Below are 19,238 nucleotides of genomic sequence, written 5' to 3' on the forward strand. Positions count from 1 at the left end.
CCTCTGTCATCATCCTTAGCCAATGGAGACACCAGCGGAGGAGACACTTTAACCGTCTCTCCGGCGCGGAGCGGAGCAGAGCGCAGCGCCCGGTGGCGCGGACCCATCCTCCCGTTCATGGACCAACATCTGAACACTGGAGAGTTTCTGCTGCTCTCCCGTTCATGGACCAACATCTGAACACTGGAGAGTTTCTGCTGCTGCTGATGATCTCTTCATCTTCATCCTGAGGGCTGCGGGATGTTTTAAGCTGCAGTGGATATCCAGCAGGGAGATGCTGCTTCACGGACGGACGGCTGGATTCTGCGACTTAAAGGGAATTTAAAGTGAGTTGTGTGTAACATTTATATCATTTAATATTTCATATTGTCTGATCATGAATGTTTGAGTCGGTGCATGAGTTAATGTCCTATAATCACGCTGCTGTTAAAGAGAGACTCTCTAGGGATGTGGAAGTGTCCTAAAACACACACGATCTGTTTCCACACACAATTTAAGTTTATTCCTTTAAGAAACTGTGAAACAGACAGACTGAGACAATAATCTCATGCTTCATACATGTTTAGAGTGTGTGTCCTGGAAGACGCGCAGAGTCCTGTTGGACAGCGTGGACCCGCGCGCACTGGAGAGTGGTTTTCTTACTGGATTACTGGCTGGATGTGCGCGAGGTTTCTGCATGACTGCGCGCTGCAGATGGATATACAGTGAAAACAAAAGCTGGAGGATAAGACATCTGAGAGTGAAAAGCAAAACAAGTGGTGACAGGAGAGCCCACAGCTGCGACTTTGGTTTATTTCTCAACGTGAAGCTTCTAAAAAGTGAATAAATTTGAATTTTATTTTGGATTCATTTTAGATTAATTTAGTTAAGTTTTAAGGAACATGTCTAGATTAAAGTGTGCTGCAGGCTCTCATGATGACCATGGATCAGTTGTGCAGTGTTTTCATGTTTCTAAAAAAAAAAAAAAAAAAAAAAAATGAAAACTGACAGGATTAAAATAAAAATTTCCCTCAGTATATTAACCCTTAATAAGCATCCTCAAAGTTAAACATATATTTATATTCACATTAAAGTACACTCCCAGTTTAACTCACTGAAGATGTCCAGGAACATGCGCGTGCAGATTTGTGTGCCCGCGGATTAAAGACGCCACGAGCGCCAGCTGGGTTTTGTTTACTACTACAGCTGTTGTTGTCCAGATTATGACATCACCCCCTCCCTCGCTGGAGTAAGTGCTGTCCATCCATCACGTGAGCGCAGACGTCACACCGGTCCAGTTGACCACTGATGCTGCTTGCATCATGATGTCATCGCCTCCCTGACCTGACGTAATGTGATAGACAGTGCGGGAATGTAAAGGGATAAAACATCTACTTTGCTGAGATTTTGTTTATTAAAACATTTTCATTTCATTTTTTATTTGCTACGTTCATGTCCATACGCAGAGGTCAAAGTCACAAAAAAAGGGCAGGTAGAAGAAAACAATGTTATTTTACCCGCCCCTCTCAAAACACAAATAATCATAAGAAATAGATGAGTTAGTTATAATTTGTAGGATATCCTTCGAATTAGCGCCCCACAAATGACGTTACGTACTTAACGTAAAGTTACGGGGGTGAGGTTTAGGAAAAGAAACATGGTGATGATGTACCTTAAAATGATTCATGACATGGTTCTGAAACTGGTCTTTGGTCACTGGGTGAAAGTCCTGTGTTTTGTGACCCATTCAACCCAGTCTCACTCCAAAGTGATCGAAACCTGGCACTTGGTCAGTGACTTCTGGCGTCAGACACTGACTAAAAATCCATCCTTTCATGTTGGCATGACGCGCTGTCTGCCACTGTTATTGTATAACAGTCACATATCGACATTTGTTCATGAACTTTCCATGTCAAGATATGACGTTGCTGTTACACACAACAGTTTGAGTGATTCTGACATGTTTCTCTGTTTTAGCTTCAGGTCATGAAGTGAACGTTGCAGCAGCAGTTTATCCAATGATTGAGACCAGCACTTCGACCATGTTGGACCAAACTGAGCCGGCACACTGCACCGTGTGCTGCTGTACGCTGGCCAACAAAATCCTCCTGGTGCTCTTCATGGTGCTGTTGATCTTCGCCATCTTGTTTGGGAACTTGGTGACTCTGGCTGTGGTTCTTGGGACTAAACACTTTCACACGCCGCAGGGATACCTGAAGGCATCCCTCGCCGTGGCTGATCTGGCGGTGGGGATATTCGTGGTGCCGCTGTCCGTCTACGCCGAGGTCTACCTCATGGTGACTGACGCAGCACCAGAGTGGACTTCATACAACTCGCAATCGGTGAGTTTCCACCCATGCAACGTCATCGGTCCCATCTTTGCCGGATGCACGTTGGTCTCCATCACAACCATTTTCCTACTGACGATTGAGAGGAGCATCGCTGTGTTGCGGCCGCTGCACAAGGACTCTGTGATCACACGTAAAAGGACCACGATCCTTATCATTCTCTCCTGGGTGGGGAGCTTCTTCTTGGCGGTGTCTCCGATGGTTTTCAGCAGTGAAATTGCTCTGGAGTACAACTCCTGCAGCCGGATGTGTAATTACGCACTGGGAACCATAGGCGAGTTCCCCAGCCAGGCGTGGAACATCCTCCTCCTCTTCCCTGCGTTTGACTTCACCCTCCTCGGAGGAACGGTGGTCATTAACATCATCTCTCTGTCCAGCATCAGGCAGCACTCAAGGCGCAGGAAACACCTGGCCGAGAGCGAGTGCCAAAACACCACCAAACCTACTTTCTCTGACATCAAAGCGGCCAAAACAATAGGGACACTGACTGTGGCGTTCACCGCCTCGTTCACCCCCATCGCCGTCTTCGTGGTCGGGAACGTTTTGGGGAATAAATGGTGCAACTTTTCCTTTTTCGCCTTCTGGATTTTGGCCACCAACAGTTGCTGGAATGTCATAATTTACAGCGTGAGAGATCAGAAGTTCAGACTTTGTGCACACAAGCTCCTCATGCCTTTCCATAGAAAGAACACAACCAAAAGCTAAAAGAGGTTCAGGGACCATCGTCATTTAGATGTTTGTCACACAAACTCTTGTTGAGCGCACATTGTGAGTCTCGTTACGAGACGTGTCTGCATGTTTTGTGGATTGCTGTTGTGAAATAACAGATTTTTCTTACATTGTTAAAAAGCATGAAACATTTTCAGATCACAGATGTCGAGTGTTAAATGTCCCTCTTAACGGGCATTAGTCTTGTGTGTGTAACTGAAGCCTGGTCCAGTCTGTGGAGCGGTTATTTTATCTGAGTGTGATCAATTAAAACATGATACAAACATGTGTCCTCTGACTGCACTGTGTGTGTTTGGATTTCTTTAAATGTTTGTTTCAGACACCAAAAATGTCACTTAGGGAGAAATATATAATTTTTTTATGCCATTAGTCAAAACATATTACATTATAAGAGTACTGTCAGCATGTTCTCATCCAGACTCATGAAAGACTGCCTAACAGTAGACCCACAGGTCAAAATATGACGTGCTAGATACCCTCCTGTGTCAGTTTTGGACGTTCAGGGACGGAGTGTCAACTGTCCCTTGTCACATGAGTTTCACAGGAAATGAACAGTTTCTGGTGGCTTTTCCTGCAACAGGTCACGTCTCCAGCCTGTTCTCATTCTGAACACGTCAAATACTGCTGTGTTGTCAGCGATCTGAGCGTTAGATACCAACGCACAAAGGCACCTTTCCCAGCAGTATGATATGCACCAGGTGGCAAAAAGTTGGTGACGCAGCAAACACCAACCGAAGTCGTCAAAAATCAGCGCTATGTCAGTGGATGTCTGCGAAAGATGCAGACACACAAAGGCACATTTTGCGGGGTTATGAAACGCACCTTCTTGCGGCAGTTTGTGTCTCTCCGCCAGTAACAACATAATAGAAGGAGCTGGAGAGTCCCTATAGGGCAGGTGGGTCCAACAAACCCTGGACTTTCCCCCTGGAGCCCACCGTTTACTTACCGTATGAATGTTAAGTCAAACCATGATGTTTTCTCTCAATCTAACCATGTGCCTTTGTCGCCTAAACCTCACGACGTTCCTTTGTTGCACAAGGAAATGCACGAGACTGAGACTGTGCAGGTCCAGTGAGAACAGAAGTGTATTTTGAAGAGACACAATGCAAGTGACAAGTGTCAGTTGACATGGTGTCCGGCAACAAAATGTCCTCAGTCCGACCTTGTCACACATTGACATTTGGTCATGTGCCGTTAGACAATAACAGCAACCGGCTGCGTATTATGCTGACGTGGAAGGAGCACAGCTTTTTCTTGATGTCTCACGCCAGGAGTCACTGACCAAGTGCTGGATTTCGACAACTTTGGGATGAGACCGGGTTTCCCACAATTTCGCACCTGGGGCGTCATGTAGATGTCAAAGTCCACTGACCAAGCGGTGATATTTGACGAGTTGGGATGAGAACGCGATGACCTCTCAGGTTTTCAGGATGACATTTCTCCTTTAGCGAGACTTGGTTACAATAACAGACAGACCAAGTGAAGGTAAGTAAAAATATTTCACCTCTTTGGAGGGATCCTTTGAATAATGTTGTCAGACACTGATAACAATAATTTGAGCCTTTCAGTGGCCAAAATAAACATTTTTAGTGGATGTAAAGTGACGGTGTACAGATGCCCGTAAGGACTCTGTTGTAGCCTGTTTCTCTGCTGCAGCTGCTGTGGTCTCTCTTAATACTGGACCAGCTTTGTTGTCTTCATCAGTCACTTAGGATGCTGTCAGCCCTAGAGTCGTCTCCTTTGGTCTGAATCAGGGACTCATGTTGTTCCAAAGTTGTATAATTGCCTAGAGTTGGTTTGTGTTCTCACGGCAGCATTTACAAGAGGACCAGATCAAATGCCTTGTGTGAGAAAGCTGCTCTTGATTGGTCAGAATTTCCATGTGGGAAAAATCCAGGAAGTAAAGCAAACGTTGAAGAAGAGTACACTTGCAAGATAAATGTGACACTTTCTAATGTCACAATGGAGGGACAACTACGCAGGTTGATTTTAGCGCTGCTCATCGTGGACTATATTGCTGTCATTGTTCATTTTAGTCAAACCATACAGTTTGAAAACGAGGCGCGGCTCCAACTAGAAAACAATGTTTTGATGCATTGGATGTGCTGAATGTGCATATTAAGGCAGTACAGGAGGAGGTGCACATTAATAATCCTCCAGGACTGTAACATGCTCATGTTTAACCCAAACGATGTGTCATGTGACTGCAGTTGCTTCACATCCAGGTCGGAACACCTTCTCACCACAAACCAACCGCACCAGAGTTCCTTTGGAACCGGACTGAGACCACCTCTTCAAGAAGGTCTTGATCAGGTTGTTTTGGTGCACACCTGAGTGTGACTGCTGTGTTCACACCTGCCCAAACGAACCGCACTGAGGGGGCAAATGAACTTGAGTTTGAATGAACTTAACAAAACAGGGCAGGTGTGAAAGCAGCCTTAGACAAAAAACATGAGAAAATAGGGTCCAAACATAGAAACAGTTAGATAGTTTCTCTTTCAGTGAATGAAGTCAACAGAGTTCCCCCTCTGGAAACTGGAAAGGAGATGTAAAGATATTGACATGTTTGACAGACTGGTCTCAGCATCCAAAGCAAACAAAGCTACAAATAAACTTCCCCCAAATACAACATGTTTGTTAAAAAACAGCATAGCAAAGCTGCATTTTGAAAAACAATCTCGCTAACAATCAGTGCTGAAACTGCATTCTTCTCGCTTCACATGCAGCGTCACATGCTCTTCAACTGTAGATCAAATACTTTGAAATCACATCGAGAAGCACAAAAAATAAACAGTTATCCCCTGTGTTTGACTGCCTTTATATCTCTGAGACGTATTGAAATTTTCGTCCCTGATAGGCTGTAATCGCACAGAAGCTGCAGGGGGATAAAGACAGAAAACGTGTTCCATTCATTCCGTTTCTGTGAATGATGTCACTTCCTGCTGTGCACATTGACACGGGTGAGTCACAGAGTGAAGGAATGAAAAGGAACAAGGACATAATCAATGAGGGAAAGTTGAAAAGAACGAGAAATCGTTGGTGTCACTGTCCTTGACTTTCAAATCAATAAAGAGCGAGTATAAATAATGGCTGAGACCAAACGGTTTTTCAGACATAAAGAGACAAAAAACAAAGGCTGAGTGCAGATATTCTACTCAATAACAAACCTCCTCCCTGAGTTTTAGAGCTGTTCCTCCTGAGATTACCTGTTCTGTCTGCAGCATTTCCCATCACCCACCTGCAGGCTCAGATCTTTAAATCCTCAGTCTGCAGCTCTGCGTGATATGACACAGAACATCCACATCAGAAGATGTAAATGTCACAGCAAAACCTTCTTGGTCCTCTTCCTCCTATCCTGCTGTGAGATAATCTCATGTGATATTTGTCGTCTCAGTCTGCCTTCAAACACCAGTCCAGCTTTGCACCAGTGTCACAATAAAAGGGTCATCTTTTTGTTAACGAAGCAGGAAGTTTTTGTTTTATTGTAAAAGTTGTAGAAACTCCCTGTTTCCCTTTTGTTCTGGGTGACTTTGTGCTGTGTCGCCTGGTGTCATTCCACGTAGAACAAGAACATGCTGTCTGTATATCAAGCATCTAAAATACAGCGGGACATTCTCCCATAACACATGAAAAACTGCTGGAAACATTCCTCAGAAATTTGGGTCCATATTGACATTCCTGTTGTTAGCTGACAGGAGTGGCACCTGGTGTGGTCTTCTGCTGCTGTAGCCCATCTGCTTCAAGGTTGGACAAGGTGTTGTTGCTTCAGAGATGGTCTTCTGCACACCTTGGTTGGAACCAGTGCTTATTTGACTTCCTGTTGCCTTTCTATCATCTTGAACCAGTCTGGCCATTCTCCTCTGACCTCTGGCATCAACAAGGCATTTTGGCTCACTGGATATTTTCTCTTTTTGGGACCATCCTCTGTAAACCCTAGAGATGGTTGTGCTGAAAATCCCAGTAAATACTCAGACCAGCCCGTCTGGCACCAACAACCATGCCACGTTCAAAGTCACTTAAATCACCTTTCTTCATCATTCTGATGCTCAGTTTGAACTTCAGCAGCTCGTCTTCACCATGTCCACATGACTAAATGCATTGAGCTGCTGCCACGTGATTTGCAACTATTTTCATTAATGAGCAGTTGAACTGGTGTACCTAATAAAGTGGCTGATGAGTGTAATCATATTGCCATTATTTAATAGATAATAATGCTATATGAGTTTTGTTTTAAGCCGGAATTTTTGCATTTCATTTTCACTGAGACAAAAATAAAAATGATATTTGCTGGGGTCTGTATCACACAAGCATGTTCCCTTATGTCTGCAATATGATTTATGGGCCAGGGAATCTCTGCAGCACAGCCCCTTGAGGATTTCATGGGCTGTTGAATTGTTGCAGTCTGAAATATCTGATATCACAGTAGCTTGCGATGCATGTTGCCATGTTTGTAGGCATTTCTTTGCCATGAAATTGCAGGGGCAAAAATAGTTGTGTTGCTGACATAATTTGAGCGTATTATTATGAGCATGCAGTGGTGCCCACAGAATTACAGTGGCATGCAAAAGTCTGGGCATGCCTGGTGAAAATTTTGTTTACTTTCTGTTTGTCTACTTGTCTGCATGTTCATGTCTTTTTTTTTACATGTTCAAAATACATATCAAATATATCAAAGGGGTAACAGAATAGAGACAGATAAAAACAAATAGCTTATTATTCTGTCTTCCCTGACAGACTGTCCCCAGACTGAGCGTCCCTCTGCTCTGGGTTACCTTTCCCTCTTCTGTCCTCTCAGGTGTTGAGCAGGTGTGTTGTTCATTGACACTCTCAGAAGAAAAGATGTCTCTTAACAGATTGAGCATGTGTTGCTTTATGTCCAGCACTTCCTGTTGTTACATTACAGCCTGCATGACTTCACTGAATACTGCTATTTTGATTGAGCTCTGCCTCGTTCTCTGCGTGGTCCTCACAGACCATCTGTGTGACTCAGACCTTTATTGACATTTCTATTACATGATAGTTTCTCTCACGCAGAACCCCACACTTCACTGAGGGCACATTTATTAAGATGTTTGTGTTTTTTTACTGCCCTCAGAGGTGGAGGAGGGGCAGGCAGGTGGGTGGAATGACCCACGGTGTCTGTCACATTTGTGCACACATGGTTTTTACTGTGGAGCACGAGGAGGGAGAGAGCCTGTTCTCCTGGGACCAACGCATGTTCTCAACACCTCAAGATAAAACTGTATTATTATAATGTTTTAAAATGCTACCTAATACATATCAGAAATATTATTCAGTATATTGTCATTGAATATGCAGTTACATGTCGTGTTAGTTGGGGGAATTTTCAGCGGCCAGTTTGAATACAGTGAGACAGCTCTGATTTAAGTTTCCTGTCACTTTTGTTTGTGTTTGATGTTTTATGGTTTAAGATGGAAAAGTGGTCGGAGACTGTTCATGCCTGTCGCACGTAGGATCAATATCACTGCTAATCTTAGCTAACCTAGCTTTAGAGTTGGTATAAATTCTTAAATTGAACAACAATGTGACTCAGACAAATAGAGTCCAAAGCTGCAGAATCATGAATATTGAGATCTTTTTTTAATCCATGTTACATTCAGGAACAGAATCAAAGACGGGATGGGCAAAGGCAGGAAGGGAAACACCCAAAATGAGAAGCCACAAAGCTTCGGAGCTGTAAATATCTGCAAACGTGTACTTAAGAAATGTCTTTTTTTTCACCAGCTTGTTAAAAGAGCATCAATAAGTGCCATAAATGTAGAGATCACGTAATGACCATGTGTCAAACGCTGCATCTGTTGTAGACAGAGTAAACATTGGGCTCGTAATAAAAAATTTTAATAGCATATACAACTGGATGTGATGTGACGTTAGACAAAGACTGTGACAGTGGTAACTTGGCACATAATACTGATAGAGGATTAAACTGTGTGGATGCTCTCTCTGTTGTTACCCAGCTATGTTAAAGATTTAATCTCACACCAACTGGAAGTATTTGTGACAACTGGTGAGCCAGGTGAGAGTGGACTCAAACACACAACTCTGGAGACAGTTCAGGTAAAATAGCAGTCGTTACTGGTCAAAAGGTTCAGTACACAGAGGGACAATCAGTGGAGGCAATCAATTCCAATTGGGATGAAGCAGAGGCAGAGTCACTCAACAGGCCTAATCCAAAAATCAAGAAAAGGACACAGGGAAACAAAAGGGTGGAATGCTATACGAACTGACACTGAGCATGTTTACATGCGCACAATAATCAGATAACTGGTAATAATCAGGTAATGGTAATAATCCGATTAATAATCACTTCAATAATCTGACAATCAGAAAAACCTGGTTTACATGATTCAGTCCTTCAGTTGGATTTCTCCCCAAGTACATGACATAAAACTCAAACTTCCTGTTACAGTAGGTACTCATATCCTTGAAAAACCCAAGTCATATATTTGCAAAATAAAGCACTCATCATGCTGACAGTTTATATTCTTACAGTACTGTTTGTTTTTATCATTAACAAATACATGTGAGAGCATTCTAATGTGTAGTTTATCAATGTGGAGCCAATTTTACATACTTTGGGTAGATTCGGAGTAAAAGTACTGCAAAGTGCAATATACAAGTGTATTGTATATAAACTTGTCACACAAAGTGCATAACATATAAGTAAGATAAAATAAAAGTGACAATTTAAACACTGAGAATATAAAAATATATTATTTTATGTAAAATCTTTATCTGAAAGGAAACAAAAGCTGTCAGATTAACGTAGTGGAGTAGAAAGTACAATATTTCCCTCTAAAATGTAGTGGAGTGGGAGTATAAAATAGCAAAACCCGAAAGAAACCAGATTAAAGGGTATACATGCACCGAATAATCTGACTATTGGGGAAAAAGCTAGGTGTGTTTATCTGATTTCTCATAATCAGATAATGGCTTTTATCTGATAAAGCCTATCGGATTATGCTGTTTACATGACCACTTGAATAATCAGGTAACTCCAGAAATCAGATAATGATCAGTTTATTAGTGTGCATGTAAACACGCTCACTGAGAGAAAACAAGACACACACTACATACTGTGGTGAGGGGAAGGATAACGAGACACAGGTGAGGCTGATCAGGGCGGGACAGACAATCACACACAGGTGACGTCATCAAAAGGGAGGGAAAACACACAGGGGCAGGAAGTGAAGTGAAACCAGAGGAGATGTGAGTTTCAAAGTAAAACAGGAATGAATGAAATAAAAAACATAACCTGAGAAACTTGAACTGTGACAGCTCTTGAAGAGAGCCATATGTGGCCCCTTTTCAGTGGCTCCCTGTGACATTTTTTTTTTTTTTAACAAATATTATATGAAAATTAATAATGATTATTTTTTATCATTTTAATTTTGTATTTATTATTATTGAACTTCTCAAGTGATCTTACATTCTCTAATTGTAAAAACTGGAAGAAGTTTTAATATTTTGTTAACTAAAATGTGCGTCATACAGTATGTGTATGGCCTGGTGCCTGACGCCTCTGCTCTACATTTAGCTGAATCTCAACATAATTTAATCATGCGTGGACAGATCTGTTGGCTTTCATTGCCAGCACTGCAAAGTTAAAATACCAAATAAACAGCCCTCCGCAGAGTAGCCACCCTGTAGTAAAACATTATAATGAATGCTCATTTAGACTATTATGTTGATAGGCTAATTTAGATATAATATGCTGCGTTACCTTTGTTATAAGGCTCAAATATGTTTGTGGATCCAGATTGATTTATTTATTTTTTGGACAAAAAATCCCTGGTCTAGGAACTGATTATATCCGACATATAGATTCTTAACATCAAGTAAAAACTGATGAAATCTGCACCAACAGTTGCAAAGAGTCTGAAAAATCACATCACTGAACCCTGCACAAACAAGCAGCGGCCCACACGTCAAGACATTGAATGAATTTACAATAAAACCTTCGCTCGTACAGTATGTTTGTGTTTTGTAGGATTTGATCCGTCTGTAACGATGTGACCTGAACTGTGTTTAAAATGTTCCAGCAAGTATAATTAACTATATTATATAGCATAATAAACGGCATCACTCCAAAACTGACAACCATCCCACCACATCTGGAACCTCAATAATCTTGTGTCCACTTCTTATTAATTTGTGGCTACGCAATATTTTTTTTGATTCATGTCTACGTCAGTGTTTCTCTGATTAAATATTTTACCCATTTACTTTAAATCTGGCCTTTGAGCAGTCTGGAGAATTTAATTTATTTAATCTTATTCACACGTTTTTACTTTCTATTTATTTAGTTTGAATATTTAAATGTTTTTATCCCCCTGGGCAATTTCATGTAATTTTAATAGATGTTTATCTATGAATAAAAATATTGGTCTGGTTGGAGCTCGACAGTGAAGGTCGTCAATTAATTTTCAGACTGACTCCCTGAGTTGATGATTGATATCAAAACTTGTTATAACTTTAAAAAGTAGATAAGAAGTTTGAAAAGTCGTGTGTGGCGTTAATGTTAAGTTAGCCTCCACACAGCACTGATGATGAGTGATAAACTGAGCTGCAGTCAGTATTTCCATCTGCTCTCTGCCTCTGTGGAGATTTGTAATCATCTGAAGGGAGAAAATGTGGCTGTTTAATAATCTAATCAGACAATCAATCAATCAATCAATCAATCAATCAATCAATCAATCAATCAGTCGGTTTCATTAGGCTGTACGAGCCTCTCAAACCAGCAGCAGCTGGGACGTTTTAATCAGGTCACTTTCATCTTCAAATGATTTCTCAACTGAAGAGAGTCAAAGAATTAAAAGGAGGCGTATTAGTAATGATTTTAAGAACGTGTTTAATCCAGACGACAACCTTGTGTGAACTTTTCTGTTTTGTCCACAGAGACTCTGAACTCATGTCAGTTCACTGCTGCTGTGAACATCTGCAGAGATAAGACGAGAGCGGGAAGGTTTCTGATGTCGTTTTCACAGCATCACAGATCGAACCTGTGACACTCTGAACAGAAATACAGGACAGGAGTGCTACACACTGAGAGCTACACACTGAGGAGCAACTACACACTGCGTGCTACACACTGAGAGCACACCAAGGAGCTGCTACACACCCACTATAAATACAGAGGAGCCGTTACATACCGGGCCACTACACGCTGAGGAGCCGCTACACACTGAGCCGCTACACACTGAGAAGTTGCTACAGACCGAGCTGACACAAACCGAGTCACTACACACCCAGCTGCTACACACCGAGGAGCCACTACACACTGAGTGTACACATCAAGCTGCTACACACTGAGTGGCTTTGTGTTTTCGTTACCTTACAAGAAGCCGTTTATATCTACATGTAGAGCGGGTCCTTGGAGTCCGCCATGTTTCTACAGTGGCCCAGAACACACAAAACAAACACTGGTTCTTTTTGAACGTTGAATTTTGTTTTATTTTCCAACATTGCGTCAGTTGTTTTACTGATTGAGAGCCAGTAGAATATAACCACGACATCCTGGGAGGCTGTGTCAACTTCAGCCTGTTACATGCATTGTCTGTTTTCAAAATACACTTCCGTATTCACAGGAAATGCACAGTTTGCATACAGTCTCTTTCAAAATAAAAGCATGACGTTGGTACAACCTCGTGAATTGACTTTCTTTTTCTTCAACAACAAACACACGTGGTTGGGTTTAGGAAAAGCAACAGGGTTTGGCTTTACATTCATACAGGAAGTGAACACTGGCCTGCTGGGTGAACGTTGGTAGTTGTTGGACCCATCCACCACAACTCCCATCCGCCCTACTTGGACTTCCACCACCACTAAACAATAACAGCGACCAGTTTCGTATCATGCTGACGTGAAAGGACAGCTTTTTATGTCACTGACCAAACGCTGGATTTTGACGACTTTGGAGTGAGACTGGGTTGTTTTGAAAAGGTTATTGTTGCAACATTTGCACATATCCAAAAACCTGAATGTGTTTTGTGTTTCTCGTCTCTTGGCACCTGGTGTTTTTCCAAGCGCTCTGAACTCCTCGAGTTGAAAAAACTCGAGGAGCGGAAAAGCGCCCCACGTCATCTCCGCTTTTTCCCATTGTCTAGTGGGATGATTTGAGAGGTGGGCCTTCTGTGGTGGTCATGACAACAAGTTTACAGTTGGTAAACAATGGAGGAGAAACTGGTGGTAGTGGTTGCTGGATACCCAGAGCTATACGGCCTGACGATAGACAGCAGGTTGTCAAACTGCCCCTGAGTCATCCTAAAATCTGCCTGTAAACGTCCATGATGGAGGAGAAGCTCCTGGACCAACTGGTGGTACTCCCCATGATCCAGCCTCTTTTTTGGGGTCTCATGTACCCACACAGATCTCTGTTTATCTGCTGACAGCCTCTCACCCTCAACCAGAGCTACAGACAGTACCCTCTGCCTCAACATGGCAGCAACTACACACTGATTACTGTGGTGTAAAAACAAATGGGAAGGTTAGAATAAGGAGATGATGGTGTGGCTGTCTGGCAACAATAAAAAGGTGCAGCAAGCATTTTTCTTTTGTTTTTCTCTTTCTACATTTGAAGTAAGGACTAATGTAGAGTATCCAAATGGAATATGGTGTTTCCATTACTCGTATCAAATTCATTCAACAGGGCAGGAACATAAGCAGTTAGTGTAAAGGTTGTAATCACTGCAGCTATCTACTAAACCGTTTTATTTGGAGCTGAAATGTTGGTTATTGTTCTGTAATTGCACTGGAAAGCCGTGCGCACACAACAACAGTGCAGCTGGTCAGAGCTGAAGCAGGAAGTCTGCAAAATATATCAGGTGTTTACGACTGATGGATTAGGTAAAAAAAAAATTTCTTCTTCATTTTCTCTCCGAAATAAGTTCGGTTACAGTTCAGATTTAGTAGATTTTTTTTAGATTAAAATTTGTGCTAAGTTTGGGGCAGTTTAAAGGTTTATTGATCAGTAAAAAAGATTTGACACAAAATTTTTGTCTGTTACCTACACTGAGTGTGTGTGTGTGTGTGTGTGTGTTCCCCATACTCCCAGCAGCAGAATAATCAGTGCAGCGGGGAGCTTTGTCGAGGAGCTTTAGAAGCTCATGTCGATAGAGATTTATTGAAGCTGCAGACGCCTCTCTCTCTGCTCACAGCTAACAGTCACATTTAACTGCTGCAGCTCGGCTCTGACACACTTTAACACACACACTTCCTGCTCTCGAGCTTCGGCTAACAGCTCTCCCTCTCTGGCTTGAGGACATGAACCCACACATCCTCTGTTGTTTTGGAAATGTCACTGAAATGTCTGTCTGATTCTTTAAGTCAGTCATGTGGTAAATGCAAAGCTGAGCTGCTGGTGGAGGTAATTACTCTAAATCTCCGAAAGCTGTTTCTTGAAAAGACCTAATTATGGTCAGTGGGACAAACTTGACGTCAAATCATTCAGCACAGAAATGCACTGACGCCGATGTGTGTATGAGATTCATTTTAAATCAACAGACTGGGCCTGATTCAAGAACACTGCTGAATCCCTCTCCTAAATGTTTGACTTTGTGAAAACTTAAATGCTAAAATGTCAAAAGTACTTTGCCTGACATCGGGCAGAATTTTCAGCTTGTTTCATTCTGTTGCCAACTTAAGTCTGAAATTGCATCCAGTCTGATCCCTCCCTCCCTCCATGGGGGCAGCGTATCTGCCCGAAACTAACATAATTTTAATTCCACACTGATGCGTAGCCAACATACTGACTTTGCCGAGGTTTTAAGAATGGAGTCCAGCAAAGTAAAAATAAACTAAACAATGCATCCCTCTGTTTTTATCCAGGGCCGGGTCTCGGGGGCAGCAGGCTGAGCAAAGTGCTCCAGACGTCCCTCTCCCCAGCAACACTTACCAGCTCCTCCTGGAGGACCTCGTTCCCAGGCCAGATGAGATATGCAATCCCTCCAGTGTGTTCTGGGTCTGCCCCGGGGCCTCCTACCAGTGGGACGTGCCCGAAACACCTCGGGTGAAGCCCAGGAGGATCCTGATCAGATGCCCGAACCACCTCAACTGACCCCTTTTTGACACAAAGGAGCAGCAGCTCTACTCCGAGCTCCCTCTGGATGTCTGGGCTCCTCCCCCTATCTCTAAGGCTGAGTCCAGACACCCCACAGAGGAAACTCATTTCGGCCGCTTGTATCTGCGACCTCATTCTTTCAGTCACTACCCAGAGCTCATGACCATAGGTGAGGGCTGGGACGTAGATGCACCAGTAAATCAAAAGCTTTGAGTTCCAGCTCAGTTCCCTCTTCAACACGACGGTCTGGCGCAGCGCCCGCATCACTGCACCAAACCGCCAGTCCATCTCACGCTCTAATCTACCCTCACTTGTGAACAAGACTCCGAGATACTTGAACTCCTTAGCTTGAGGCAGTAACTCTCTCCCAACCCAGAGGGGGCAATCCATCATTTTTTGACAGAGCACCATGACCTCAGACTTGGAGGTGCTGACTCTCATCCTGACTGCTTCACACTCTGGGTGACGTCATGTTGCAGCCTGAACTGTTTTGCCTCCAGTTTGTTCTCTGACAGGCAGAAGTTTGCTACTCATCTGATAACCTGTTAAATTTAATGCTAATGCTCCACGTTGATTAACTTTGCTGCCACGAGCAATTTAGGGCCACATATATTTAAATAAATTAAATTAGGTTCAACAGTGTGAGGGTGACTACCTTTTAGTCGGGACTTAAGGACGGAGCCCGAAGCTGAATAGCGTTAATCTAATTTGAAAGTTAAATGTGCATTTCAATAATGAAAGCATTTGGCTTCGAGCCATTTCTTGCATTTATAAATCATGAAATCAACAAACTCCTTTTTTTTCAGTATGAGGCTGCATGTTTCTGTCTCCACAGGCGCTCAGAGTCCACAGGCTTTAGTTTAGTAAAGTTAGAATCACTCAGAAATAAAAAGAAATCATTCCACATTTCTCCCAAAATGAAGCGATCTTTATCTGAGAGACAGTATTGACCGGTGAGTGAGTGCTGCAGCCTCTTAAAGAGACTAAGTGGTGAATCAACATCAGTTCAGAGCCACGTGTATCAGGAAAGATTCTCTGAAGCAGAATGACTCAAACTTTTGCTCAATGACGTTCAGCAAACAGTTTTTCCTGCAGTTTTGATTCCAGTAGCTCATCCAGACTGCCCTGCTGCACCTCACTGATGAATTAATTAACCTGTAATTATTCATCACCTTTATTCTCTCCATGAAACAGTCTGCAGAATATGTAAATACAAAGTCAATGCCAAAAGGAACAGGTGCACTTTCAGAGAAGGTCGCTCTGCTGGAGCCATGTTTCCCCTTCCTGCTGCGTGACCGACATTCACATCAGCCACACAGATCGTTTTAATGAAGTTAGATAACATGAGAGTTATTGTTGTTGCTCCAGTATTTTCCACATGGCTTCATAAATTATGAAAGTGGGTCATAACAGGAGCAAAATATGCAGATGTTGATCAGTCAGGACAAAATATTGTTATATTTAACAGTGTTTGTACTTTTTCCTCCTGACTAGTTTTAAATTCACACTAAAAGTGACTGTGAATATAAAACAGGGTCACATTTCTGCTCTGCATCTTCTATTCAGTATTCAGATGAAGTGGCAAATCTCATTTCTGACCATCTGTTTAGTTTATCACATAAACTGAAGAATAACTGATTTTCTTCAGTGTAACTTTTTAACTAAATAGTTGTTTTTAACATTTATTATTCAAATACTTTTCAAGTTACAAAGTGACTCACAGTTACGAGACAATTAAAAAGCATTTATGAGTCATGAAGAAAACTTTGTTTTTCTCAAATGCCTCCACTCTGATCGAAGAATCCAAACATGGCAAATGTTCTTCATGACTTTGAGTAAACAGGGTCTGAGCTTAACAAAAGCAAAACTATATTAAAACATCCGTTTACAAACTCACGCACAGCTTGTGCAGTATAATCCAAGTCTCAAGCTCCTTTCCCACTGCACAAAAAACCCACGGACAGCTGGCAACATCAATCAATCAATCAATTTTATTTATAAAGCCCAATATCACAAATCACAATTTGCCTCACAGAGAGAGAGAGAGAGAGAGAGAGAGAGAGAGAGAGAGAGAGAGACAGACAGGACAGACGGTAATGATAATAGTGTACAACAATGTTAATTTTTGTAATAATATTATAGTTCTGGCTACTGTGGTACAATATGTTGAAAGTATATATTAATATCTGGCAGTATACATATGTGACAATAATCATATGTGTATAATAACAGTAGAAGTATGACTAATGATAACAGCAGCAGCAGGAGGCATCTGGCAGGACCACGGCAGCAGCACAACCACACACGTCACGCTGTCCAGGCACCGCTGCGATATAAGCAGAGATGGGCAAAAATACATCAAAATGTATTTTGATACAAAATACAAAATACCCCTCAAATAAATGTATCAAAATAAAATACAAAACACTGGTGCCAGAAAATGCATCAAAATAAAATACATGTATTTTGTATTTTCGAATACAGAAAATACTTTTTTTCTTTTTCTTTTTAGCAGCGACCTGCAGCTCTATGGGTCACTCTGTCGGTCGGTTGGTTGGTCGGTCCACAAAGCTTTCAAAAAGTCCTTGACCAAAATTGCTCAAAATTTGCATACTGCAACTAGAGACCATGAGTAACTATACCAGAAAGAATGGCCATGATTCATCCATTAATGACGTGATAGTAGCAAATTGCGCTGCAGCTATTGCAAATTTGCGCTTTTTTTCTCACAATTTGGTGTAGGCTACGCTAAAATATTATTTATTGATTCAGATTTAGATTCAGACAACTTTATTGATCCCACGTGAGGCAATTAATTTGTAGCATACTCATCCAAAGCATCAACCACAACAACATACATATTCCTATGTTATGCACAGTCCAGTAAAACAGACCACTAGGTCACTGAATGGCCCATGTTTAAAAAAACATATAGATAAAAATATTTAAAAAGAAAAAAGTAAAAAATATTGTTACATCCAATATTATAATAATGTGTAGCCTATTATTTTTGTTTTTTGATTCATGGAGAGAGTATTTTGAGTATTTTAAATACAAAATTACTCCACTCAAAAGTATTTGTTATCGGCCTTATCAAATACAAATGACAAAATACTCAAATGTAATTGAAATACGTATTTTAAATACAAGTAACAGAAATACTGCCCATCCCTGGATATAGGTTAACTTGAGAGACAGTGGAGCACAAAGGCTCCGGAGAAGAAGCCGAGTTAGTGACATGCAGTATGGCCGAGTTAGCAAGATGCAGTAACAGGACATGAGAGAGAGAGAGAGAGAGAGAGAGAGAGAGAGAGAGAGAGCGAGAGAGAGAGAGAGAGAGAAAGAGAGAAGAAGAGAAGGTGCCCGGTGTATTATAGGGGGGTCCTCCGGCAGACTAGGCCTAAGTCAGCCTAACTAGGGGCTGGTACAGGGCAAGCCTGAGCCAGCCCTAACTATAAGCTTTATCAAAGAGGAAAGTCTTAAGTCTAGTCTTAAATGTGGAGACGGTGTCTGCCTCCCGGACCGTAACAGGAAGATGATTCCACAGGAGAGGAGCCTGATAGCTGAAGGCTCTGGCTCCTGATCTGGGGCACGTTCAATCTCAAACTGGTGTGCACTGTTTTCCTACAACCTGGTCTCACTCCAAAGTTGTTGAAAACCGCCACTTGGACAGTGACTTCTGTCGTCAGACACCAACGAAAAAACAGCTGCCCCCTCGTGTCAGCATGATACGCAGCCAGTCACCGTTATTGTTTGACAGCACCCGGCTGTGTCACGTGACGGGACAACAACAAAAGTTAAAGGGAAATTTCGGTTTATTTCAACCTGTCTCCTATTGTCCTAAATTTGTTTCAAGTTGTTTCAAGTGACTAGTGACATAAAAATAATAGTTAGCATGTTAGCCGTTAGCCTAGATACAGCTGTGGTGCATAGTAGTGTCAGACCTGTTAAAACGTAAGTGAACGGGCAACCTTCAAGTGCAAAGTTAGTCCACTAAACAAGCTTTTTTTCCACAAAGACCGCCTCATATCGTTAGGATAAATGTCAGAGAACATATAGAAAACGACATGTAAACGTGTTGTCTGACCTTACCGGTGTGCTGC

The 19,238-nt window shown here is 42.1% G+C and overlaps 1 protein-coding gene and 1 long non-coding RNA gene across 2 annotated transcripts in view; one reads left to right on the forward strand and one right to left on the reverse strand.

The window, feature by feature from the left end:
• LOC126391540 (uncharacterized) overlaps window positions 1–19,238 on the reverse strand; it is a 253,793-nt gene that overhangs the window by 149,864 nt on the left and 84,691 nt on the right. The window lies entirely within an intron of this gene.
• LOC126391516 (5-hydroxytryptamine receptor 1B) lies at window positions 159–3,322 on the forward strand. Its single transcript, XM_050046361.1, has 2 exons — window positions 159–326; window positions 1,957–3,322. Exon 2 carries the CDS (start codon window positions 1,998–2,000, stop codon window positions 3,030–3,032), a length of 1,035 nt encoding a protein of 344 aa, XP_049902318.1. The 5' UTR covers window positions 159–326; window positions 1,957–1,997; the 3' UTR covers window positions 3,033–3,322.

The sequence above is a fragment of the Epinephelus moara genome, chromosome 6 (genome assembly GCF_006386435.1).
Source record: "Epinephelus moara isolate mb chromosome 6, YSFRI_EMoa_1.0, whole genome shotgun sequence".
NCBI classification, from domain to species: domain Eukaryota; kingdom Metazoa; phylum Chordata; class Actinopteri; order Perciformes; family Serranidae; genus Epinephelus; species Epinephelus moara.